Below are 23438 nucleotides of genomic sequence, written 5' to 3' on the forward strand. Positions count from 1 at the left end.
CGGCTGAGCAGCACCAGCTTCAGATTGTAATTTTGACAGTTTCTGTACGGGAAATAAAACATCTTTCGGATGGGATGGCTATTTCGAAATATAAAAATACTCAGAGGAAACTTCAGGGCAATGTTCGTGCTTTAAACAATAGTTCATGATGTGATACAACTCAGGCTGCGGTAATATTGGAAGATAGCCTCTGGGGGCGAGGATATAGTTAAAAAACAAATAAAGCGCAGAGAGCCCCTCATGGAGGCACACCCCCCCCCCCAGCCGCCCGCCCGAGACACCGCCATTACACAACACCGCGCGGCTGGGGTCAGCTCGCCCGCCCATTGGCCCCCGGCATGGCACCGCCGATTGGCTCCCGCGCAACAACTCCCTCCCTTCTCCCCTTGATTGATCGATCCTCGCCTTATGACTGCGCGAAGAGAGCGGAGGGCGCACTCTGATTGGCAGCGGCGCCGGCGGGCCACTCTATATAAGGTGGGCGGGAGAGAGGGGCCTGTCAGTCTGCGCTCGGTCGCAGCGGGTTCGTGGGGGCAGCGCCGCTCTGCGCCCGCCGCGTGCAGGAAGATGGCGACGCTGAAGGCCGTGTGCGTGATGAAGGGGGACGGCCCCGTGGAGGGCGTCATCCACTTCCAGCAGCAGGTCGGGGCTGGGGTTGGGGCCGGCGGCGGGCGGGAGGGACCCTGCTGGGCGGCGGTGCTGAGTCACGGCGGGGGGCGGGCGGCCAGGCCCAGCCCTGCCCTCCCCTCCCCTCCTCACAGCCGGGGGGGGCGGTTTGGGGGTGTGTGGGGGTGTGACCGTTGTGACCGTTAGTGCACGAGGCGCTGACCCGCCGAGCGAGGTGAGGCTGCCTGCGGGAGGAGGAGTGGCGCCGGGGTTGCTCGTGGTTGTGAACAGACGTGAGCAGCCCCAGGAATAACACCACAAATCCCTTACCTCCCTCTGCGGGGGTCTTTGGAAGCCGCCTGGACGTGGCAGTGGGCAGCCAGCAGTCGGTGGCCTTACTTGAGCAGGGGCTGGGCCATGTGACCTCCAGCAGTCCCTTCAACCTCGGTTGTTCTGGGGTTCCTCTTGCTTGGGGATAGCCACCCAGAACATTCCTACTAGCTAAATGCAGCATTTCACAGGGAATCTACCTTTGCTGGCATATGGGCTCAGTTTAGCAAGGTAATTACTTGTGTTGGTAGCCGAACGTAGTGGAGTTTTTACTGCTTTAGATAGTCTAGGAAGCCTCACCTGGTATGAGGGTCCTTGCTGTGGTCGTTTCAGCAGCTATAACCTCCTTCTCTTTCAGGGTAATGGACCAGTAAAAGTTACTGGAAGAATCAGTGGTTTGTCTGATGGAGATCATGGCTTCCATGTCCATGAATTTGGGGACAACACAAATGGTAAGACGTGCCTCCGGGCTTTTGAGGTACAGCTGAACTGTGCTCAGCTTTAAAGAGCTTCTTTTAGTGTTACACAACAACTGGCATTAAGTGTACTTAAACTTCAAGACTGCAAGTCTGATTTAAGAAATGGTGTTTCCTAAGGAATTGATTCTTATTAAATACCTCAAACATGTTGGGGCTAGTGTTTGGGATGTAGTATATTGAGCATTAACCTAAATACTTTGACAACTTAGTGTTAAGAAATGAGAGCATGTTCATCTGAGCCCAGAACACTCTGGAATGAATAATTTTAATTTAGTGGACTTGGAGTAATGTCTGACATTGTAATAGTTCCTTATATCCAAAGGATCAGTGGATCTGGCTGGAGAGTGGCAGTTTCATTAATGATCCTACTTCCTCGGGCTGTAGGAGTATTACCCTGGTACACTGCATAAGCAGCAGATTTAAGCTGGCTATTGCAACAAGTCTACTTTGGCTGCCTTCTGTTTCAGGATGTACCAGTGCAGGTGCTCACTTCAATCCTGAAGGCAAGAAGCATGGTGGACCAAAGGATACAGAGAGGTGAGTTTAAGGGGCCTGACCTCTTCCTGGGTAGCTGCTCGGTGCAGCAGCCATCTGAGTGTTGTGCTGGGGATCCAGGTTCATGACTAATGCTAGGAAATTACTAGGAGAAAGCTGGTACTTGCAGCAGGACTTCTGAGGTCAGTTAACAATGTTTGGTAGGGTGGTGTTTCAGAAACCTTAGCTCCCAGAGTGTGTGAAATGCAGCCTCTGGTGCATTCTTGGAGTTATTGTGGCCTGGGGGGAAGAAGAAAAAAGGGCCCTTGGTGAGTGTTCCTTAGGATACGAGTGAAAAGGGAGAGGGTTCAGGATGTAGTCAGTGGTACTCTGCTTCTGGTTTGGGGCTGGCTATTGACAACAGAGGCCCTGAACCGTCACTTGTTGAGCTGCACACAGGCTCTTTGTGTGCTATAGGGGGGTCATCAGTTCTGGACAAGTGCTGTGGCCAGCCTGCAGCGTTGGTCAGGCTTTTAAGTGCCTGCACCCAAGTCTGTATGTGCAGCTTCTGATTGATCAATTCATAGTGGAGCGAGTGGTTCAAGCAGGCTGCTGGCCGGCTGCCTGGCTGCGAGCAGGGTGAAATGATGTGCTTACGGGCTTCACAGGCAGGCGAATGCTCCAGTGCTAAAGGTCACAGCTGCATTAGCACTGTGGCTTCTGCTGGGCCTGCTTTGTCAGACCCTGCTTTCAGTGTAACTGCTGGCTGGGGAATTCTCTGTGAAGGTAAAAAGAACTAGGTCATGGCTCTGTCAGTCTGCAGCTGGGGCAGGTGGTAGTAAAATTTCCTGAAAGCTTAAATCAAACAAATTCCTAAAGGGAAAACTGCCCTTGTCCTCATTTTATAGGGCTGTGTTAAACACATGGAATTTGCATCCTGCTCTCCAAGAAGCTGGCAGTCAGCACGTGGCTGAGCTGGTCACCCTGTGTGCACAGAGCTTTGGAGGCTCTGCATCCATAGCACCTTGCAGAACACCAGCTTCAAGTGAATGCTTTATTTGGGGTGGATGTGCAGGGAACAAGACACTGGAATGAGCAATAGGTCTGTGAGAACTGAGCTGGCTGAGGATTGGTTTTTCAAGCAAGATGCAGTGAACCAGCTCTGATTGGAGCTGCGTAGGAGAGCGTAGTGCTGTCTATGGGAAAACACCAGCCAAAGCTGAGTGTCTCAATCACGCCTAGTGCTGGTTCGAACTCAGCCAGCACTTAATGCATCCCCTTTGACCTAGTACTTGACAGGCTGCTTTTACTAATCCTATTTAAGCTTAAAGCCTGCGGCTGCTTGCAGAATAGCTGATTTGTGCTATACATTAAAAGTTAAGCATTGGAGCAGTGCTTTTACCCAGCCTTGTATGCGCAGGAAAGGTTTAGGGACTGAACTGAGAGCTCCCTTCTGAGCAGACAGTCCCCTTCCATCAGCACGGAGGGGTTGGGAGCTGTAAAAGCTGCGTGTTGCTGGGCAATAACAGCACTGCCTCTAGAGCGGGTCAGCCTGCTGGTTTCAGGTCCTCCCTAGGACTGAATTCTAGTTTCTTTTGAACTGAAAGAGTTAAGGTAGTGGAAGTAATCAAGGTTCACTGGTGGTAAATGGAAACGTGTGCTCTGCGAGATAAGGTGGTGGAGTCCTGGAGTGTAGGAACCCTGGGCGTTGTACTGCCCAGGCCATCCATCCGTTAGGGCTCTGGGTTTAACCAGGGTTTCCACGAGGTTCTCTGCCTTTGTGTAGGCACGTGGGCGACCTCGGCAACGTGACTGCTAAAGGAGGAGTAGCAGAGGTGGAAATAGAAGATTCCGTCATCTCTCTGACTGGACCACACTGCATCATTGGGCGCACCATGGTGGTAAGTGTCCTGCCCCTAAAGAGCTCCAGGGCAGCACAGCCAGTGAGTGGAGACTTTGTGGTGCTGGAGGCTGGTTCCCGGTGTGCTGTGTGACTTGTAGTGCAAAGCTTCTGATATGGGGAGTTCTCTGAAGCCTTGCCTGAAAATATTTTATGCATTAGTATGAACACTTTGTCACCATGAGATTATCTTGAGGATATTCCTCTCCAAGTTTGCTTCTGGTTGTGCGTGATTAAAGCAAACTGAGCTGAGGAAGGAGCTGGCAGTGAGGCCCAAATGCTGCCAGTGAAAGGCCTGGCTGTGGGCACTTCCCCTTGTGCTGTGTGCATCTCCTGCACCGAGCAGGCTCGGTCTGATGACCGAGCACAGGAGATGGGCGGTGTAACAGCGCTGGGCTCTGCGCCTTCACCGCAGCCTTGTGCTGCGAGGGTGAGCCTGGGCTGCAAGTCCAAGTGTGTCCCTGGATCAATAATAACTTCCTGAATCCTGGGGTTTTGGTAGCTTCCAGTTCAAACAAACTCAGCTGAAGGTGATGAAGCATTCTGGGCAAGTCTAGTCTTTAAACTTTCAGCACGAGTACCAATTTGGCATCCAGTGTTACAAACGGGGTGGGTGCTGGCTGTTGTGTAATGCCCTGCTGGTGGCTGGCAGTACTGCTTGTTGCTGCTTGTGTGCGCAGTGAAATGCCTGAACTCATGTTGCTGTGTAACTAACCAGCATCTCCCATTCTCTTCCAGGTCCATGCAAAAAGCGATGACCTGGGCAAAGGGGGAGATAACGAGAGCACGCTAACCGGGAATGCTGGGCCTCGCCTGGCCTGTGGTGTCATCGGAATAGCCAAGTGCTGAGTGTTGTGCCTGAAGTGCTCGAGCTGACAGTGAGAAATGGGCTGGTGTTCATTGTGGTCGCTGTACTTGCTCTTCCTCGTTCAAGCAACAGATTTCAGTTAATCTCATTACTACTCTGCATTCTTGAGTATCAGTTAAACTGGTGAAGACTGACTTAATTTTGTACCATGTATATTGCAATTAAAGTGATGTTGATGGAAAAGCTCTGTAGTCTCCTGCTAAAGCACCTGCTGTAACCACTTTAAGAACAATCCTCGCTACCTGGAACAGCTCCTGCTGGGTGATGGGCGATAGTGTCACAGGCTGGGCACAACGCTTCTAGTGCGTGGTGGGGCTGGGGAGATGCGGAGCCTTGGGAGCTCTGCCAGGGCTACCCACCAAAGAGCAGTGGGCGCAGTTTGCCATGTTGTACATTTCAAAGTTGTGTAATAAACTTGCTGGCAAATACACCTTGGTCTTGCTGTCTATTGAAAAAGCTACCAGCTGAGTTGGCAACAGGGAAACAACATGGAAGGAGGGCTTGGGCTTACTGACAGCAGCAGTTATTTGTGAGGCACCAACAGCATCCAGGAACCTGCTTTCGGGTTGCAGCCCTGGAAGTGCTGACCAGCTCAACTGGTATGTGAGTAGCAAAGAAGCTGCATTCCTGTAGAAGTACTCCACACCCTGTAGGAATAACCTGATACCCGGAGCCTATTACATATGTGCTATGTACCCAACTTTGCAAATATCTGAAGTGCTGGAGGAGCTGTAAGCATCAAATGGTCTGCCTCCAGCACACGTCTCTGTGTCACTGTGTGGACCTCAGGGTGTGTGGGTTGGAGTGTTGGGGGCAGAGGAGAAAGCCTCCCCTCAGTGAAAAAAGTCTGGCTGTATTGGTGAGGGCATCTCCTATGGAATAGGTCCTAATTAAGAGCATACGTGTAAGCCAGAAATCCTGTACTCAAATTCTTGGAGCTTTCCAGTGGTATGATCACCATGTAGTAGTGCCAGCTTTCAGATTTCCTCATATGCACCTCAGACACGGGTTGACAAGTCTTGTAACAGAAGATTATTAATTTTAATGAAGACTTGCATCAACATTCCTGTTACTTGTACATCAGTGAGATTCATGGAAGTAGTTGGTTGTACTTCTAGAGACACCCAAATCCCAGTGTTAGCATGGTGCAGATGGAGCAGCTTTTTGTATAGCAACACCGTAAAAAAAAAAGCACTTCAACCTCACATTTGTTACAGCTGGCGAACAACTGTGTGCAGCCCCTACCCACCTGCACCTCCTCCCGGGGGCTCCCCTGAAGCTGCAGCAGAGGGGAGGTGGTGAATGCAGCTTTCAGCCTGCTGCTTAAGCACCAGAGGGCCCAGAAGGCTTTGAGTGCGCACGGGTGCCACCTCTTTGTGGCTGAGAAGCCCAGAGGAGGGCTGCGGGAGCGATACTGGGACTACCTATAAACACCCGTAACAGGCAGAGGCTCAGTGCTCAAGGCATTAATTGCCAACACTGTAATGTTCTTACTGGTGGAGGGTGCTTATGCTGAGCTGACTCATCCAAAAGCCAGAAATTGGGCAGCTAATGCAGGAGTAGGATGTGATACACTGGCGATGCCTCCCAGCAGGTTCACCGTACAATTGCTGCTTCCGAAGGCAGTCAGAAATCATCCTGCAAAGGACATTTAAGGCTCGTCCCAGGCGCTGTTCTCAGCTTCCTAACAAGGGAGGGAATGTGAGGTGGCACTTGTGTGAATTGTCACAGATCAGCCTTCCATCTGTCACTCGTCTTAAAATCTTTTAATAAAGTGTATTTAAAAAAAATCCTACCTCCTTACAGAGCGATGGCAGCTCTCACTAAGTGCCTTAAACATAGATGTCTGGCTGTGTATCAAAAAAGTTCCACTGGCCCAGCATGAAACAAACATTAAGGACACAACGTTTTAACACAGGGAAGTTGAGTTCACTACAAGTATGTAAACAGTTTTTTTTTTTTTTTTTTCTCTCTTTATTCTGCTATTGCAAGAACATAAAAATATATGTCCTCTCCCCAATCCATAGCTCCACATTTGCTTTCCCTCCCCTCTCCCTCCCCCAGAAAAAAAAAAATTTCCTCTGCCGCAGAGCAGCTATGAAAAAGTACTGATGTAAGAAAGCAGCTGCCCTTCACGTAGGGAAAAATAACCCAACTTTAAAAGTAGAACACACCTATATCAAGGAGAAAAAAAATATTAAATATGCACAGGATTCATACAATTTTTTTTCCTACTACACCCCTAGAGCACAACAAGCTGCAGCTGAACGCCTGGTGCGCCGCGAGCCGCGCGGCTCAGTGCGGGGCTGACCGGAGAGCACGGTTCAGCGTGGGCTCGTCAGGGCTCTGGCTCTCCCCAGCACAATGTAGCGGGCTTTCCAAACTGTTTGCACCTGAAGGGCCAACCACGAAGAACGAGGATTCGCCCTCTTAAAAAATCTGACAAAATTATTTAGGTAATATGGCGAGAAGATGGTAAAAACTTACACAAACACAAGAATAAGCGTTCTTTTTTTTCCATCAGTCCAATAGGTACAACACGAGGTGAGTAAAAATTTTAAACCTACCTCTTGCAGGGTTACAGGAGGTAGACATCATTAACACAGACAACAGTAGCAGCCCCGAGTTGTGTGAACGAACAGGCAGCATTTTAAAATCCTTGAGCGACTCCCCGACCTTCTCCCAGCCCCACTTAAAAAAAATAGGTTAGCATTTCATATTGTGTTTTGGTGTCTTCCTTTGATTCCTCTCACCCCACTTTCCAAAAAGCATCAATGAATAAACAGTACAAAAGATGCTGAACTGGTGCGCTTCCTCGCCCACCACACACAATAATTTCATAACATTACAAGCAGAGTAGACTAAGTATGTCTGAAAGTGTCCACTTTTCTTTTTTTTTTTTTTTTTTAAAAAAAGGCTAATTAGGGCAACATTTACCATGAAACCAGCTGGAGTGGGGGAAAAAGGAAAAAATAAAAATAAAAAAAAAATTGATTGCATTGCAAACACTAAACAGTTACCTCTTCAATTAACATTTTAAAACTAACTTTCACCTAGAATGGTCAAGTAGAGCATTAAAATGCAGCAATCTAAAAATCAAGATGACTGTTACAATTAAAAATTGCTTCTGTGAATAGCTACACAAACAGATGTATTTCTTTGAACAAATATAAACAAAAGTCTAATTTAGACTCCAGTACAGCATCAACAGTTCAAACTTTAAGATGTTGAACAATCCTTTTCCACTTCAGTGCAGTGTAGGAAGAATAGCACACGTTAAAGTTTGTTACGAAAATAGAGTTTATTAAAAACACATCCCTATTGTTTTGAGGAGCTTTCACCGTTACCTTTTCTTAAATTAAAAAAAAAATAGAAAGCACTTCTACTTCTGATTTGTAAACTTTTTAAAGTCAAAACTTTAAAAAAGTTACAGCAAAAATGGGTAATATTTTAATCATATCTTCAGTATTTTTGTGTTATGTTGTGGCTATTTTAAATAGAAGGGAAGCAATCAAATTGCTTACAATTCCCCACCAACTACTGAGGGGCTGTGATATAAGCAGAAGCAAATATAATACAGCAGACTGTACAACTCTAAAGCTCTACACTCCCACAAAGGTCACCGACAAATTCCAGTCTCTAGCGAGGAGCCTCGGCAACTGAGCCCATATCCTTTTCGGCTTGTTCCACGGATGAGGTAGCCTCGGATGTTAACGCGTCGTCAGGTTTTACACCTGAAGGTTCAGACTCTCCTTTGGGAAGTTCTGAAACAATGTCTGCGTCCTCCATTTTGCCACTATGGGACTCGTGGTTTTTGTCGCCGTCTGCCCTGTCTGTCATCTCGCCTTTCTCCTTGCCTCGGTTCTCCTCCTTGTCTCTGCGGGACTCCCTGTCTCTAGAATCTCTCTCTCTGTCTCGGTGTCCGCTGGACCGCCTATTTCTGTCCTCCAAGTCCCTGTGCCTATCGCGCTCGGGGCTTCTTCTTCCCCACTCTCTCCGCTCCCGATTACCGAGGCGCTCGTGGTCTCTGTCGTCGTTGCGGTTGCCGTAGCGCTCGCGATCGTTCTCTACCCGATTCCCAAAAGATCTCCTTCCAAACCTCTCCTGGTCTCTGTTGGGAGTGAACGTCTGCCTGTCGTTCCTGAACTGCCTCCCGTCTCGATTATCCTCGGGCCCGCCTGGCCCTCCGCTGCCCGGCATCCCCCCGGGCCTGACAAAGTGGCCCGGCGGAGGGAAGGGGGTTTTCATCCCGTGGGGAGGAGGCATCCCGAAGCCCCCCGGCCCCGGCGGGGGCCCTCTGTGCATCATGTGGGGCGGCATGTGGCGCGGTGGCATCAGGGGGAAGCGCTGCAGGGGCGGCGGGGGCATCCCCGGCGGGCGCTGGAGCGGGATCAAACCCGGCCGCGCGCCCAGGAGGCCGGTGGATGGAGTCTGCAGCCCAACAACGGGGGCGGGCGGGGGCGGCGCAACGCCTTGGGTGCCTGGAAGAGAGGAACAGACGCACGAGTTAGAAGAACAGCGGGGGGAAACAGTGCTTTCATCCGTTCAACATGCTCAAAAGTTCTCAAGAAATGAGGAACACTAAAGTTGTGTGTGGGGAGGGCAGCGGGCAAAGCGTCTTGGGCTGGTTTGCATACCGTAAAGAGCACGCTGTCTAAACCAGGAATTTCTTTTGTGCTATGAATAATTACTGTTGGAATGGGTAGCAACTATTCACCTATCCTTGGGGCCTCCCATTGTGATGAAGCCATCGCTGCTCTGCAGGTCAGAGCTCTTCCTCACCACCAGCCCAGCGCTCGTGTTGACTGCCGACCCAACACCTTCCCAATAGGTTCCTAAATACAGGCGCATCATCTCCTTTTGCTATTTTTGAAACTTCTCTATCTTAAACACCATCTAAGTCATCTTTGGCTAAAATTTCTGAAATTTGAACTGGGCCATCAACAAGCTCTCCGAGGCGCAGAACAGGCAGCAGGTACCAGCGGGCGATGAAAGCAGAGCTCCGGCCAGGACAGGGCTGGGGAAGGAGCAGGAAATGGCACTGCAAAATTTACCAGTCCAGAGAAAATGCATAAAACAAACTAAGGTTAGTTTTAGTAGAGTGTACCTTGCAATGTAAAACTAAACAGAAATGCAACAGGTAATTTCTGTATTATTTGTTTTTAAATACAGTTTTGTATCTGTTGTAGTGCATATCCAATGCCAACTATTTTCCACTCTTGCTCCTGGCGTACTGGAGTCTTGGCTTTAGCATGGTCTTCAGAAGAGGAAACCCAGGAGCTCCCCAGACATGCCACTTTCAGAAAGCTCAGCCCAAAGCCTGCTGACATCAGCACAAGGAGCCGTGACTGAAAACAGGAGGAGTGCTGAGCTCCAGCTGAGTACTTCACACCTCTGTGTGTGCCAGCTCCTCTCACGTGGCTCCAAAACTTTGTTTAAATAAGTAATGCTGCTGCCTCATGTCCTCTGTGGTTTTTACACCGGATCTACCAGGTCTGGGCCCTTCTGCTCACTAGCATTTTACCTGAAAACAAGCTTCGTGTATCTAAGAAACCACAGCTATATATACCATATATATACACATACATACACATATACATATTTAAAGCAAACTCCAAAATTAAAGAGGTCATTAACAGTTGCCAGACTAAGTAAAAATCTCTCCTGCTCCATCTTGCTTTCCTTTTTAAAATATGTTAAGACTATCCTGTTTTGTTTGCATGTCTTAATAAAAATGAAGTTAAGAACGCAGGTTACATGAAGGTTTTTAACTCCTGCCCTTGGGTAGAACTACGATGTCAAATCGGTATGTAAGGTAATATTGAAATTAAATGCCCAGCAGTGTCACACCGAAAACTGCACTTGGAGCGCAATCAGAGAATCAGTAGGGTTGGAAGAGACCTCCAAGACCATCTGGTCCAACCATCCCCCTTCCACCAGTGTCACCCACTAAACCATGTCCCTAAGCACCAGGTCCAGCCTTTCCTTGAAACGGAGCGGCCGTGCCACTTTGCAGATCCCCCACGCCCCAACCAGCCACCCCAGCTTCCCTCTTCCCGTAACTAATTTATTTAGCATTTCTATCCCAGCTACGAGCAAGCCTTCTGAAGAGCTACTGCCCGGTCATCACGCTGCTTCTTACCCTAAGAACATCTCTTAACAGAAACCTTTTTATCTCAGTGCTCTTCATACTCAAAGGAAATTATGTTTTGTGATCAGTAAACTCAGGTAGCAAAGACATGAACATTCATTCCTCCAGTCCACGGTATCATCTTACCTTCCCCTCCAAGCAGTCACTTTAAGACACGGATTGATATATCTTACTCTTTGAAAGAAACGATCCATCAGCAACAGCTTGTTTTGTTGTTTTTTTTTGAGGGTTTTTGTTTCTAGAATGAGCAGCCCTCCCCCCTCGTGTTCATAATCAGGCTGTAAGTCACCTCGCTTCAACTCCTCCCATGATTTACTACTACAAAGCTGGCAAGAGAAGCATACAGCCAGTGACACCCAGAGACTTTATTTTGCTGAATTCTGAGGTTTGAGGATATTTTAAAGTAAATCCATCTGTGGAATTTAAAAAATAAGGCAGAAAGGAGTAACTGAGACCTAATGAGCTGAAGAGGATAAGCATATGTTTTCGCTCTCTAGCTGCAGAGTAGGTAAGGTTTATGACAGCATGGATGTGAGACAAGTGATAAAAGTTTGTTTAATTAAACAAATATCAGTCATTTCATTTCTTAGTTGTACTTCTACATAAAATCATGCGTGGAAGCAGCATAATGGTATCTGGAAAGCCATTCTCTTTCAATCTGGTTTGCATCATTAAGGCAGCTGAACGCTTTTTGTTTTGAGTAAGCCCCCCAAATTCTCAGGCTGGAGTACAACCTAGAAAGTACTACTAGTGTCCCTACTGTGCTAACAAATTAGGCACTAATTAAAAATTTACTCCAAAAGAGTTTTCCAGAAATACATCCAAATTTACTGAACATGGTCAGTAAAATTAGTGGTACATATCATGTGCAGCACCTGGGAATATTTAAAGCTCTTTGTTGCTCTCTGTAGGGAAAAACAGCATGCAAAATGTAAATAGCTTGCCAAACTAAAAAGAAATAGCACAGCTCTTAGAGAAGCAATTAAGTGATTCAATGACCATCTCATACCTGTGCAAATGAGCGATGGAATTTATCTGCCCCGGCCTGTATTTCATTAACTTGTTCAGAATTTTAGGCTTTTTGTAGCTAACCTTGGCACCTTGCTTATGGGTATGAATCTTGAGCCAGCCCTCTCACCAGCTGCGCATTCTGCACAAGCTGGCTAAGCCATGGCTTTTTATTACAAGACCTGGCTTTTACTGCTGGTGACATAAAATCCTCAGAGCTTATACCTAGTATGTTAATTCTGTTTAAACGTGTAAAAACAGACTGCTTTCACAGCTTCTTGTTACTTGTGACTTTTACCAGTGATGCGTAACAGAAGATCCTCAGAACTTGCCAAGAGTTTAGTATGAAGAACTCACACCAGAATGACCCCATCACCAACCACCTGAGTGTTTCCAGAGATGTAAGAACAATCACACAGCATCAAGTTTCGTGCTTTCTCTTTACTCATAAAGCATAGCCCGAAACGCTACAGCTGTCCTGAAGAAGTGTCTTCTATCCAGAGAGATCCCAGTAGCTGTCTTTAACCATTTTGATAAACTATGTAAAAAGCCAGATTTCCATGCCACTGTAATCCAGTTTCTGACCATCTTCTCTTCTGGCTGGACAAAGCCCACGTCACTTTTGTGATAATTATCAGTGTTAAAAATGCTAACGCAAGACAGAAGTGCAACGTTTGACTTCTTTGGTTTTGAACTGAACTCTGCTCAGTAAGTGGTAACAGTGTCTTATAATTGTTCAATTACTTCTCTGTTGTGTTGTTAAAAGAAAGCAGGTGGAGGTGTTTTCTGTATCTAACATACTAATCCTACTTCAAATATACCTCCTTCTGCAAATGGGACAGAAGTACATATGAGAACACAAAGTCAAAACCCTGGGGACCTATGAGAGGTTTACACAATGACACTGATGCTCACGTTCTGCAGCATTCAACATGTCACACTGGATTCTCCAGTAGGGAAAATTCTGCATGTTTAAACTAAATCATTAAGTACTATCTGTAAATTCTTGGAAAAGGTAACAAACACAATGTAAAGTCTTGTGTCTTTTTCTGGTGTTTCATAAGGAATCCTTCAGAACATGTCAAGAATGTAAAGAAGCCTAAGCTTTAAGAGCCTAAATACCAATTCACAGTTTAAGTAACTTGCCTTAAGTACCAACAGTTTTCACCGTCGTCAACGCCCACCACTGAAGCCAGTAGGAACTTGCTCCTATTCACGTAAGATGCTTCAACAAGGATGCAAGAGTCAAACTTGCGTGTGGATAGTGTTGGTTGCTGGTATTTGATTTCTAAAATTCCTTCTTTATACAACATAAATTGATCCAGGTCAAGGGTTTCATCAAGGCAAAACTGAATTCCATGAATGGTGCTTGAGAATTCACGTTCCCTTACCTCTGAATTCCCATTCAGTATTATGAAAGCAACATTCACATATATGGAATTAGCAAATGTGCAGTGTTATGCTTTTCAAATGAGCTATCGTAAGTCGGAAATGTATTAGGTTAGTCACGGTTCATATCCTGTATTAACAGAAGCTCCTTCTCCAATTTTCCCCATACACAGTTTATAATAGTTTAATACTCAGATGAGCTCAGAAAATTGTACACTGTCTTTTATAATTTAATACATATTACAAGAAGACCATGTAGCTACTGAAGAGCAATCCAGCAAGGGAGCAAAGAAGAGTAATTCAGCATGCATTAACAGGAAATGAATACCAAGCTCATTGAGAACTATGGTATATTATTCTTTGATAATATGTAATTATCATTGTAGAAATTTTGGTGAAAAGAGCATTAGACCAGAACCTACAAACTGCAATGTGGTGTGTTTAATCAAGATAATAGACCACAGAATCTGAATATTTGAAACACAGCATCTGCAACAGAAATTTATTACTGGTCCAAATTACAGCATTTGCTCAACACTAAGAACAAGCTGGTGAATCAAAAATGATTTAAAAGGCTGTCACTTTCTGCAGTATGTACACATAAAAGGAGTCTAAAATATCTGCTGAGCAGAAGATTTAAAAATGACATGAGCACACACTCACAAAAACGGTTACAATCTGGATAATCTTGTCCAAATTAAGAACAAGAAGCTGTAACAACAGTGAATATGACCAAGGATACAACTAAGGCAAAACAACCTGAAGGTGGTTTTTAGAAATAAGCACAAAAAATTAGACGTAATGTCCACAAGAGATCACTTCTCTGAAGCACAAACACGTCTTTGTTGGAAGTGATGAAAGAATTACATTGGAGGAACGAATGAAATTAGTGGAGGTGAAACAATGCAGAACATATGAAATCTTACAATCATCAAGTTAGAATTACTTTGTAACACGTCTTCCACATAAAAACTGAACAGATAAGCTTAATTTTGAAATTACAAAGATTAGAAAAGAGCTCCTCCGTTTGTACAGATTACATAAGGTATTCTCAAGCAAGATTATTAAATTTGGCTTTTTCAGAGTCTCTTCAAAGTAATCTTCATTCCTTGCCTTCAGCTTGCTGCAGTAAGTTCTTCTATCCTGCCCAAATACCTGAAGAACGTTTCTTCATTCTTCTTGTTAAACTACTCAAGCCCCTTCATCCCTACTTCCCCAAGCAGAGTCCTCATGCCATACTTCACGATGCTGTCACACAAATCTTTCTTCCACCTTCTTATCTCAGCTTGGACAGCCCCATCATGGGCACATTAAGGAGCAGTTTAAGAGGACTTTGTGAGAAACCTGTCACACCATCAGTCATATACTGAAATGGCTAAACCATGTACTTGTAAATACAAGTTCATTTCAGCTGAAGCATTTGATTTCCCTCGCCCTGTACTTGCCCATGGCTAACTGAGGGTGACGTCGCAGCTATTCACGTACTTTGTCCAGTTCATTCACCTCTGACCTGTACAAGACTGTGCACTAAGGCTACATTTAAACCGTCAGGCCTGCAACTCCTTCTGGGCTCCAGGACATGGGATGCAGACATAGACTGCATCTCCCATCCGCACAGGTGGTGAAACCCTGGCACACTCCATTTCCCACACTTAGATTTCCCCAGGAGTGAGACCCGACGCACAGAATGAGAAGGGAGGAATGACGATGCAGCCTGGCCAGCTCCCGAATGCAGATGGTGGGGAGGTTAAGACTTCAAGGGACACTGCTTTGCAATCTAGATCAGCATGCACGGTGGTAAACGTCACCTCTGTCATGTTTTTCTTCCCATTTAAGGAGAGACCACATCTGAACTCTCGCATGCAGAGTTAAGCTCAGTTGTTGACTGAATCAAGGTGGTTTTAGAAAAAATGTTTCATTTGTGTTAACTTACTGAAAAGCCTTGCAAGAAAAGAGACTGATAATAATCTTTTACTTTTAATCATATAAAATAGTATGATTTGTTTTTTTCCAGTTTTCTTGTATCATACACCTTGTGGTGAATAGTTCCCCTTAACTCTGAGATGTCAGGATGGAAGGATTTTACCCAACTCCCTGATTTAGTATCTTCTTGAAGTAAGACAAATAAATGCATTTTATGTTGATGAGTAAACACACAGATCTCTTCGCTATTCAAGTCTATGTTGTCAGCTCACATTAAGACAGACTTGCAATCCCATAAAAAGAAAAAATTCTCCTATCTGCTTGTTGATGAGACTGAACATTGAGAGCAGCCACTCTGACCCCATGGGCAGCTTTATCCTCTTTAACTACTTGGTAAACAGACCAGTAAAAGTAAAGGTAGATTCTCAATTTTCAGATCTAGCAAATTCAGCTTCCTCGAGTTTGTAAGAAAGCTGTTGTCTGAATAGCTAACGTGAGTATTTCATTTATGTCACTCCCATCTTCATTTTATAAAATCTTTCTTCTGTGTATAGCAATACATGCAGCAAACTGCAGAGTAACTTAATAGGTTTTGAAAGCTTGGAATAAAACATTAGTTATGCCATACAAGACAAGGTACTATGAAATTCCAAGACATCTGGTTAATACTGTATTACAAATACTAAAAATGCCATTTAGTCATTAAGACAAGAATGTCTTAAATATATGGTCCAATAATCCTTATCGCTACTGAATTCTCTCAACCTATGGTGTCACCACAGGATTATATTTATTTATTTATTTAAAACTTTTCTCTACTTGTTAAATATCCAAGATACTCCAAAACAATTAGGTGCTGGTCTTGGATGTCTGCTTTGATAGATTTTAAGACTGATTTTCAGAGGCAATTTGTTTTTTAAAAAATCCCTTTAAAAGGGATTTTGTTTTTCTAACATTAAGCAACGAAAAATCAGTAGTCAACAACTGAAAAATGGAGGCATCAAATCCAACAGCACAGTTCAGCTCTCAGGGAGACAAATCCTTCTTTGTTTTGCAGTATAAAATGAACATTGCTGGACAGAAACACACTTAAAAGTATGTTTTCCATTTGCTTGTCAGGCTCTTTTTCAGAGGTGTGAAATACCATAAATATAAATCTCAGTAGGAAACGTCTTTTGAGTGTATTCTTGACGCTGACGCATGAAAGGATGCATTTGTAAGGTAGCATATAGGTAAAAAAGGTTTCAGAACCTGTAATACCGCAGGACTAAGTAATAGCTTTTTTAAAAAACATTTTATTAAGATAATTCATTCAATACATAAAAAAGTATACTGTATTTTCATAGATTAAAAAAATACACTAAAATAAATACTGTTGCTCTGTAAGATATATTTACAGAAACCTCTATACATGTAATAGTTGAGGAGTGTAAAACAGTTCATATGCCATACAGATGTTTTGTTGTAAACTACTTTTCTATATGGTATAAGACTCAATTTATTAAAGCAGACAGCATGTCATTCTGTCCTGAATTTGTAACTTAAATGTTACGGCTTTTTTGTTTCTTCAGAAAACAAATCTTGAATAATAGAAGTTCTACTGCTTCTTCCATGCAAAATCAAACCTCTAAAATTATTTAAAGGCCAAAAAGAAGGATAGATTTTTTTTTTTTTTTAAATAGAAAAATGTTTTACTTTCCCACAAACTAAGTCAGCAGCAAAATCAAAATTTGAAGAATATATACAAAAGTGAACTTACCAAGAAGCGGAATAGCTTGGGTGACAGGAGCAGGTACATTAGTAGGTGCTACGGGAGGTGGAACAGTCCCATACATTTTGGAACTATCACTAGTTTCAGCATTTCCTCTGGATCCAGAAACCACTGTTGGGATGGGATTTCCTACAGATGCATCTTTTGTAGTGTCTTCATTGACTCCAGCTGCTGTAGCTAAGGAACAAGGCATTGGCATATTAAAAAAATATATCAGCTTCTCTGCTTGCATGACACTGTCCTTCCACTGCCGCTTGCTCAAGATTTAAACACTTACAGTTTGGGATGTTTACTGCTGGAGTGTGAGGAACAGATACTGGAGGAGTTATAGGTGGTGGTGGTCCAGGAGGAAGGAAGCCTATAAAAGAAAGTACATACTAACAGTGAGCATCACTTTACCAAGTTGTAAAGTGATGTTGTGTTGTTTATATGGCAGATACCGTTACTTGCTATGTGGCTAAAAAATGGACTTTATTACTTGGTAAATATATAGATATATATACCTGGAGGTAAATGCATTGGGTTAAAACCAGGTCGTAAAAATGGAGGTGGTGGTGGCGGCGGCACGCCAGGAGCAAATCCAGGAGGCGGGATTCCTAAAGGCGCTGTGAAAGCAGGAGGCTGGAGCGCGCCAACCACAGGAGGACCTGATGGATGCGGTGGAACCTAAGGGAAAAAGGAGAAAAAGCATGTTACCTCAAGACTGAATCAGTTATTTGCTGTTCAGATATGGACTACTTTTCTCTGTATTCAGTTCATTAAAACCAAACAATTTAAACTACCTTAAATTGCTTCACAACAAGGCGATATAATTAGCAGTCAAAGCATTCTTGCAACTTAAAATGTCAACATTGATCTTGTTTGCCTCTGTTCTTGAAGAAAAAATGATTCTCTGTGGTAAACTGTTATTAATGCATGATGGTAATTCATCTGAATATACCTCTTACACAGTAGCTGGAATTCATTTCAGCATTCGGTATGATGCCCTATTACACTACAAATCTGAAGCAATTAAAAGCTTTCTTTTTTCTCCTGAGTTTGTATGTTAGCGTGGTTTGTTTCAAAGCAACTGCAACAAACAAAAAAAGCTTAATCAAAATGTTTTGCATTTAAAATTTGTTTACTAAAGTGAAGGAGAGCTGTGTAGCCAAGTGACCATAACTCACTCATCTGCATGACCATCAAACCTTCAGACCCCTCATATCTTTTTTTCTTTTTGAATAGTTATTTCTGAAGTAAAGAAGGAAAAGCCTTTCCTATCTTACCCCCAGAACCGAAAGAAATGAACTAAGCAAATGTTCTCCTTAAACCTGCAGATGTTTAAAGCTGCCAGACACCTGATATCACTTCAGATTTCTGTTTCAGCTTCTCTACCAATGGCTAGTGAGCTGAGGCATGTTACAGCTTGTACCATTAGTATTTCAAAATCAATTAAATATAAGAAATAGGTTCAAATTCCTTGATTATTAGGCTTTAATATAGGACTGCATCTTTTAATGTTAAATTAATTATTTATCTTTGGTTTATGACAACATGCTGATTAAACCCTAGCCTGAAGTTAAACTAAATTAACAGGATCTGAGACACTCCTGGGCATGAAAGGAGAAACTGCCGGTCAGGTAACAATGTGAGAAGCTGACAAAAGTTACAGGTGGCACCATGAGAGACGGCTGGTTTGATTCTGTGTGTGGTTTAGGGAGCGTTATGTGAACAGCCGCCAAACCTCCAGATAACCAGACAGGAGCACTGGGGATCTTCTGAGGACTAGGACCTCGCAAGGCCAACTTTGAAGAGTTAAGCATAACCCAGGAATACTGTGTGTGGCTGAGATTACCTAGGTGAACATTAACTTTGAGTAATCCTAGAGCTGTTTCCATTAAATCCCAGCTAAAGCTTTAGAAAAAGTGCTCTGAAAACAATAACCTAATAGTCCTGGTAGGTCCTTTTGTTTGCAGACACTCCTGCAAAGAAAAACAACTTGAAGGAAGTTAGACAAAGATATAACTGTTGACTGCACAAATGTTCTGTGAAACTAGTGTGTACGCAGTGTGTACAATTGAGCAAGGGTATCAAGAACGTAAGAGGTCTAAAACTGGGGGAACTTATGAAGTGTTGGCAGCCCTGGGGTAGTTAAAAGCTGAGAAAACCACGTATGAAGCATGTATATGCAGTGGCTTCAGAAGGGATGAGGAATAGTAAAACATTGTGACTTAACAAGAATAGAAGTAACAAACGAAGGTGACTCAGATACATGGTAGAGGATATTCATATCTGATTATCAATACATAACTGCTGTACCTTTTTCCCCCCCAAATTAACCCTCCAACATATGATTGTAAGTACCAAGGTAAAACCTTTCCTTTAAACAAAAAAAAAAAACACATGTGGGCAGTAAAAATTCATGCAAAAATGTCATAAAATCTAATTTAAAATATAGTTTAAAGTTTCTCTGTTTTTTTTAAAGAGATGGAACCAATGGCTAATAAATGCTGACAGATAACAAAAAAAAAAAACAACAGAGAAGCGGTGAACAGTTTCACAACAATAGCTGGTGGACTGGAAAAAACAAAGTAACAGAAACATCATTCTACAATTCTCAGATTGAGAATTGAAGGATTATCATTGGCCCAGTGACCTGAAGTAGCACAGTCTACATCCATGCTCCAAGACAACTAAATACATATTTAAGAGCACCTGAAGTCTCCATTGGAAAGGCTGGAAAGGAGCCTGCTGGTTTCAGTATGAAGAGCATAGAATGGACACTGGATCAATGCACAGCTACTATATCCAGTTATACGAAGGAGCATGAGGGGTTTGGTAATATATCAGGAAATTCAGGATACATACACATCTCAGATCGTGGTTTCTGGCTGAAGCCCCATCAAACAAACAAACAAAAAAATCAGACTTTGGGTTGGACTGGGAAACACAGAGGAAGGGTAGCCACAGCAAATCCCTGAACTTAAATTTGTAACACTAGCAAAGCCTCAAGCATTCTTCGTTGTGAAAGAACTGCAGTTTTGGTAGGGCACCACCAAGCTTTGCTAGGGAAATGGACCATCAAGTTGCCCATAAGCTTGTCGGTGAATGTGTAACACAACTGACATCACAAGTGCCATTAACTGAAAATGAGTCCCAGCAATCAAAAGGTTGGCTTAAGTCATATTGCAGTGTCCAAGATCAAGTTAAAAATAAACACAGACCTCAGAGCGGACCACTGAGGTGGATCACTCAGACCTGCAGAGTGGGACCAGATTCAGCAACGGCTGAGAGGTCTGAATCTACAGGCGAGAAGGGCTCACTCCAGTGGCACAACACAACAACAATATTCCACCTGTCTTGCCAACAACCCAGGGCCATGCAGATGAAAACAATGCCGTGCATGCCATCAGGCCAAAGAACCAGACTTACCTATGAGGGCTGTCACTGGTAAAGGGGCATTATCCATTTTAACCACCTTACTACTGGGTAGGTTAATGGGTCCCAGTGGTACTGGCTATGACAGGAGGCCAGGCTGCAGGCAGTTACACCCCGATAGGCGACGTTAAGCAGAGCAGGCCTCCTGTGTGTGCAGCCCGTGCACTGTAGGCCTGTTTGGGCTCTACCAAAGAAAGATGCAGATCTACCAAAGAACGATGCAGATCTTTCTGATCCTAACCTTTCAGTGGGACAATGTCAGGGTTGCAGGCAGATCACAGAGCTTATGGACAGTGCCCTAAGTGATGGCTGGATTTGTCAGGTGGTTAGTGGGGTGCTTTGTAAACAGCAGCCACGCTTCCCAGTCTGAAGGAAGCATCTTACAGGGAAAAGGACCTTGCAAAGTCAATAATGCCTAAGTAACCATACCCAGGAATAGCATGTAGGAACCATGTTATTTAGGTAAAGGTATCAAACAGCAGATCTGGTTATGGATGCTGCATAGCTGGGGTCAACATGGGAAAACTCATTAGGCTACAGTTGTTTACTTGTGAGGATGCTGGAATGGAGAAAGAAGAACAACCATAACAAAAAGAGGGTAAAGAAGTGAGAAAACGGAGAGTAAGGTATGGGAATGATGCAGTCAGAGTTGTTTGGGTGTATCTGTCAGGCAGCCCTATGCTTGATCATCCCAGCCCAACGCAAGACAATGCATATGATATGTTCCTGACCAGATAAGCAGGTTTGGTACATATCACATGAATCAAACATATCACACGTACCAAACCTGCTTATCTGGTCAGCGGAAGCAGGGTGGACAGGGTGTTTTCCCTGCCTGAAAGGGGAGCAGATGGACAGGCTGTGTGCACTGGTATCCCTGTACTGATGCCCGTTTCCAGGCTGGACAGAATCAGCAGCTACCCAGCTCCTCTAACAGCCTCCCCACACCTTACAGTCCTGAAGACGTTACTTTTACCACTAGCACCATCACCATCACCGCAGCTGAACTTAATTTGCAAGTTTTAAGAACTATTAACAAATTAATAAACTGTTTCAGTTTTATGACACCCCAGAGCAGACAGAAGAACTGATCGAGTATAACACAGCCTAAAAAAAGTTCATGGCAAAACCAGAGATATAGGCCAAACATGATAAACCAGAGATAAAGGCCAGTTCTCTGATCCTGGCCTGAACTTGTACAAGTGCAAGTGTCTTTGCCATGGTAATAAAAACACTGAAGTTGGCGAGGCTGAGGCAAACTATCACCACATTCATATTCTGAAACTGGTTGATTTTTTCTTTACGCTTTCTTTTCCAGCATGAATTTAAAGGAAAATAAAAGTGCTAATATTTGATAGTTAATTCTAATTAAAGCTAATTACAGCTAACTGCTATTAAAGCTCTCTGAAATTTGAGATTTGACTCCAATGTTCATTTCCTTAAAATGCCTTAGAGCATTTCATGAATTCTGTGCCAAAATAACACTGAATTCAACTTACTATGTTCTCAAATCAAGAGATAACTGTTAAATAATGTGTTAAATAATAACTGTTAAATTGTGTGTCTTCAAATAATGTGAATTATTGGTCTTTACTGACTGTCCGCCATACTGCAATTCATAATTTTTCACAATATTTAAAATAGCTTTATTCAAACTTCCTCCCCCTTGGAGGAGGTATGCTACTATCTTAACAGTGACAAGAAAGAAACTATTATAAAACTCGTAAGACTCTTATCAACAAATAAAGCTAAAAGAAATAGACTGTAAAACACTAAAGGGAATAATTCTTGTCACACACTACTTAAAATAATGGTAAAATTTCAGTCAGTGTTGTTTTAACAAACACACAACATCAATTTTGCCTAAAGAACCATTATAATAACAAAAGGCAGAATATGAAATTTCTCAAACGCAATTCCCAAAGGCTGTTCAAAGAGAGCATACACAATACAAACCAAGATGAAAGTGCTATGCTATTTTAGAAAGTCTATAGCTTATTTAAACCAGTAGTAAGGAAAACTAATTAGGAAATCACAGAAAAATAATTAATGCATTCATAAAAATGAGAGAGTGCAATTAATCTCATTCATAAAAATAATCTACTGTAATAATTTATTCAGATTGAAACGTGCAGATTGAAATTCAGGTATTTGAAGTGCAGCCCTACAATAAATATTTCCAACAGTGTAAGGAGCGTATGTGTCTGCCACATTAGCATTAAAGCAGCAGTGAAGTTTTGGAGCAAACTGTCCATCATTCCTGTGAACTACGTGCTGATTCAATTCCCAGGGCTGTCCTGGTACATGCAAAATACATCCTTTTTCAAGGAACCCAAACCAGATGCTCTGCTCCTGCTGGGCACAAAAAAACATTAGGGTTTGGATCACGTTAAGTTTTTCAAGCCTTCCATTGCCACTGCAACTTAGCAGAAAAGGAAGAGTCTATTTGACTGTATTGATCATCTAGGTAAAGAAGATTAACTAGTGGATTTCAGGTGCATATTGGATCTAGTTATTTAACAGTTATCTACATAAGATGTCAGCACAGCCAGCCTGCTAAAAAGAGCACGTTTAAGCGGGGACAACAACACAACAAACATGTGCACAAGATCAACTAGTTATTCACTGTATTTTCTCCCTTCTATTTAATTTATGTATTGCCATAGTAAATAATTATCTAAATTAAGTTTTTGTTCAGATATTCAGAGCAAGTGCGAAGCAACTCTCACCTGTGGAGGAGGTACTGTAATTGGTGCAGGCATGGGAACGGGAATTGGAACAGGTAAAGCTTTAGGTATAGGTGACACTGGTTCGTTATGTGTAGCTTCTGCACCTCCATTTTGAGCTACTTCATTTTCAGACTTCTTGGGAATCCCCTTCCACTCTGCAAATAAGTTATACATGAATCAGTTCAGAAGAAGTGGACAAGTAGTCAAGCCATTTAAAAGCCATGTACTATGTGATGTTTACAAGAACGAGATAATTAAAGCATTTTTTCAGATGAGAAGCACGCAGAGCTAAGAAACATTTACATATATTTCTGAGAAAAAAAATCCAATGTCTTTGAACAGTTACAACAAATCACTGACAAATGGCAAGCAGGTTTATTCCTTTCATTAGTC

The 23438-nt window shown here is 43.4% G+C and overlaps 2 protein-coding genes across 3 annotated transcripts in view; one reads left to right on the top strand and one right to left on the bottom strand.

Annotated features, from left to right (window-relative positions):
- The first annotated feature begins 290 nt into the window (after window positions 1-290).
- SOD1 (superoxide dismutase 1) lies at window positions 291-5087 on the top strand. The gene is made up of 5 exons (XM_084538859.1): window positions 291-642; window positions 1295-1388; window positions 1883-1952; window positions 3676-3790; window positions 4528-5087. Exons 1-5 carry the CDS (start codon window positions 409-411, stop codon window positions 4636-4638), a joined length of 624 nt encoding a protein of 207 aa, XP_084394985.1. The 5' UTR covers window positions 291-408; the 3' UTR covers window positions 4639-5087.
- Window positions 4527-23438, bottom strand: part of SCAF4 (SR-related CTD associated factor 4) — a 49312-nt gene continuing 30400 nt past the window's right edge. For both annotated transcript variants that reach the window (XM_084538834.1, XM_084538833.1), the window contains exons 16-20: window positions 23046-23200; window positions 17403-17565; window positions 17177-17257; window positions 16888-17076; window positions 4527-9138 (exon numbers count right to left, since the gene is read on the bottom strand). In XM_084538834.1, the coding sequence (XP_084394960.1) occupies window positions 8297-9138; window positions 16888-17076; window positions 17177-17257; window positions 17403-17565; window positions 23046-23200 (1430 nt within the window). In that variant the 3' untranslated portion in view covers window positions 4527-8296. The remainder of the gene's footprint in view (window positions 9139-16887; window positions 17077-17176; window positions 17258-17402; window positions 17566-23045; window positions 23201-23438) is intronic.

Source organism: Aythya ferina, assembly GCF_964211825.1.
Source record: "Aythya ferina genome assembly, chromosome: 1".
NCBI classification, from domain to species: Eukaryota; Metazoa; Chordata; class Aves; order Anseriformes; family Anatidae; genus Aythya; species Aythya ferina.

Coding starts and splice junctions, on each gene's coding strand:
- SOD1 (XM_084538859.1), top strand. CDS start 409: ATGACTGCGCGAAGAGAGCGGAGGGCGCACTCTGATTGGCAGCGGCGC. Junction 643..1,294: donor TCATCCACTTCCAGCAGCAG/GTCGGGGCTGGG, acceptor CTTCTCTTTCAG/GGTAATGGACCAGTAAAAGT. Junction 3,791..4,527: donor TCATTGGGCGCACCATGGTG/GTAAGTGTCCTG, acceptor ATTCTCTTCCAG/GTCCATGCAAAAAGCGATGA.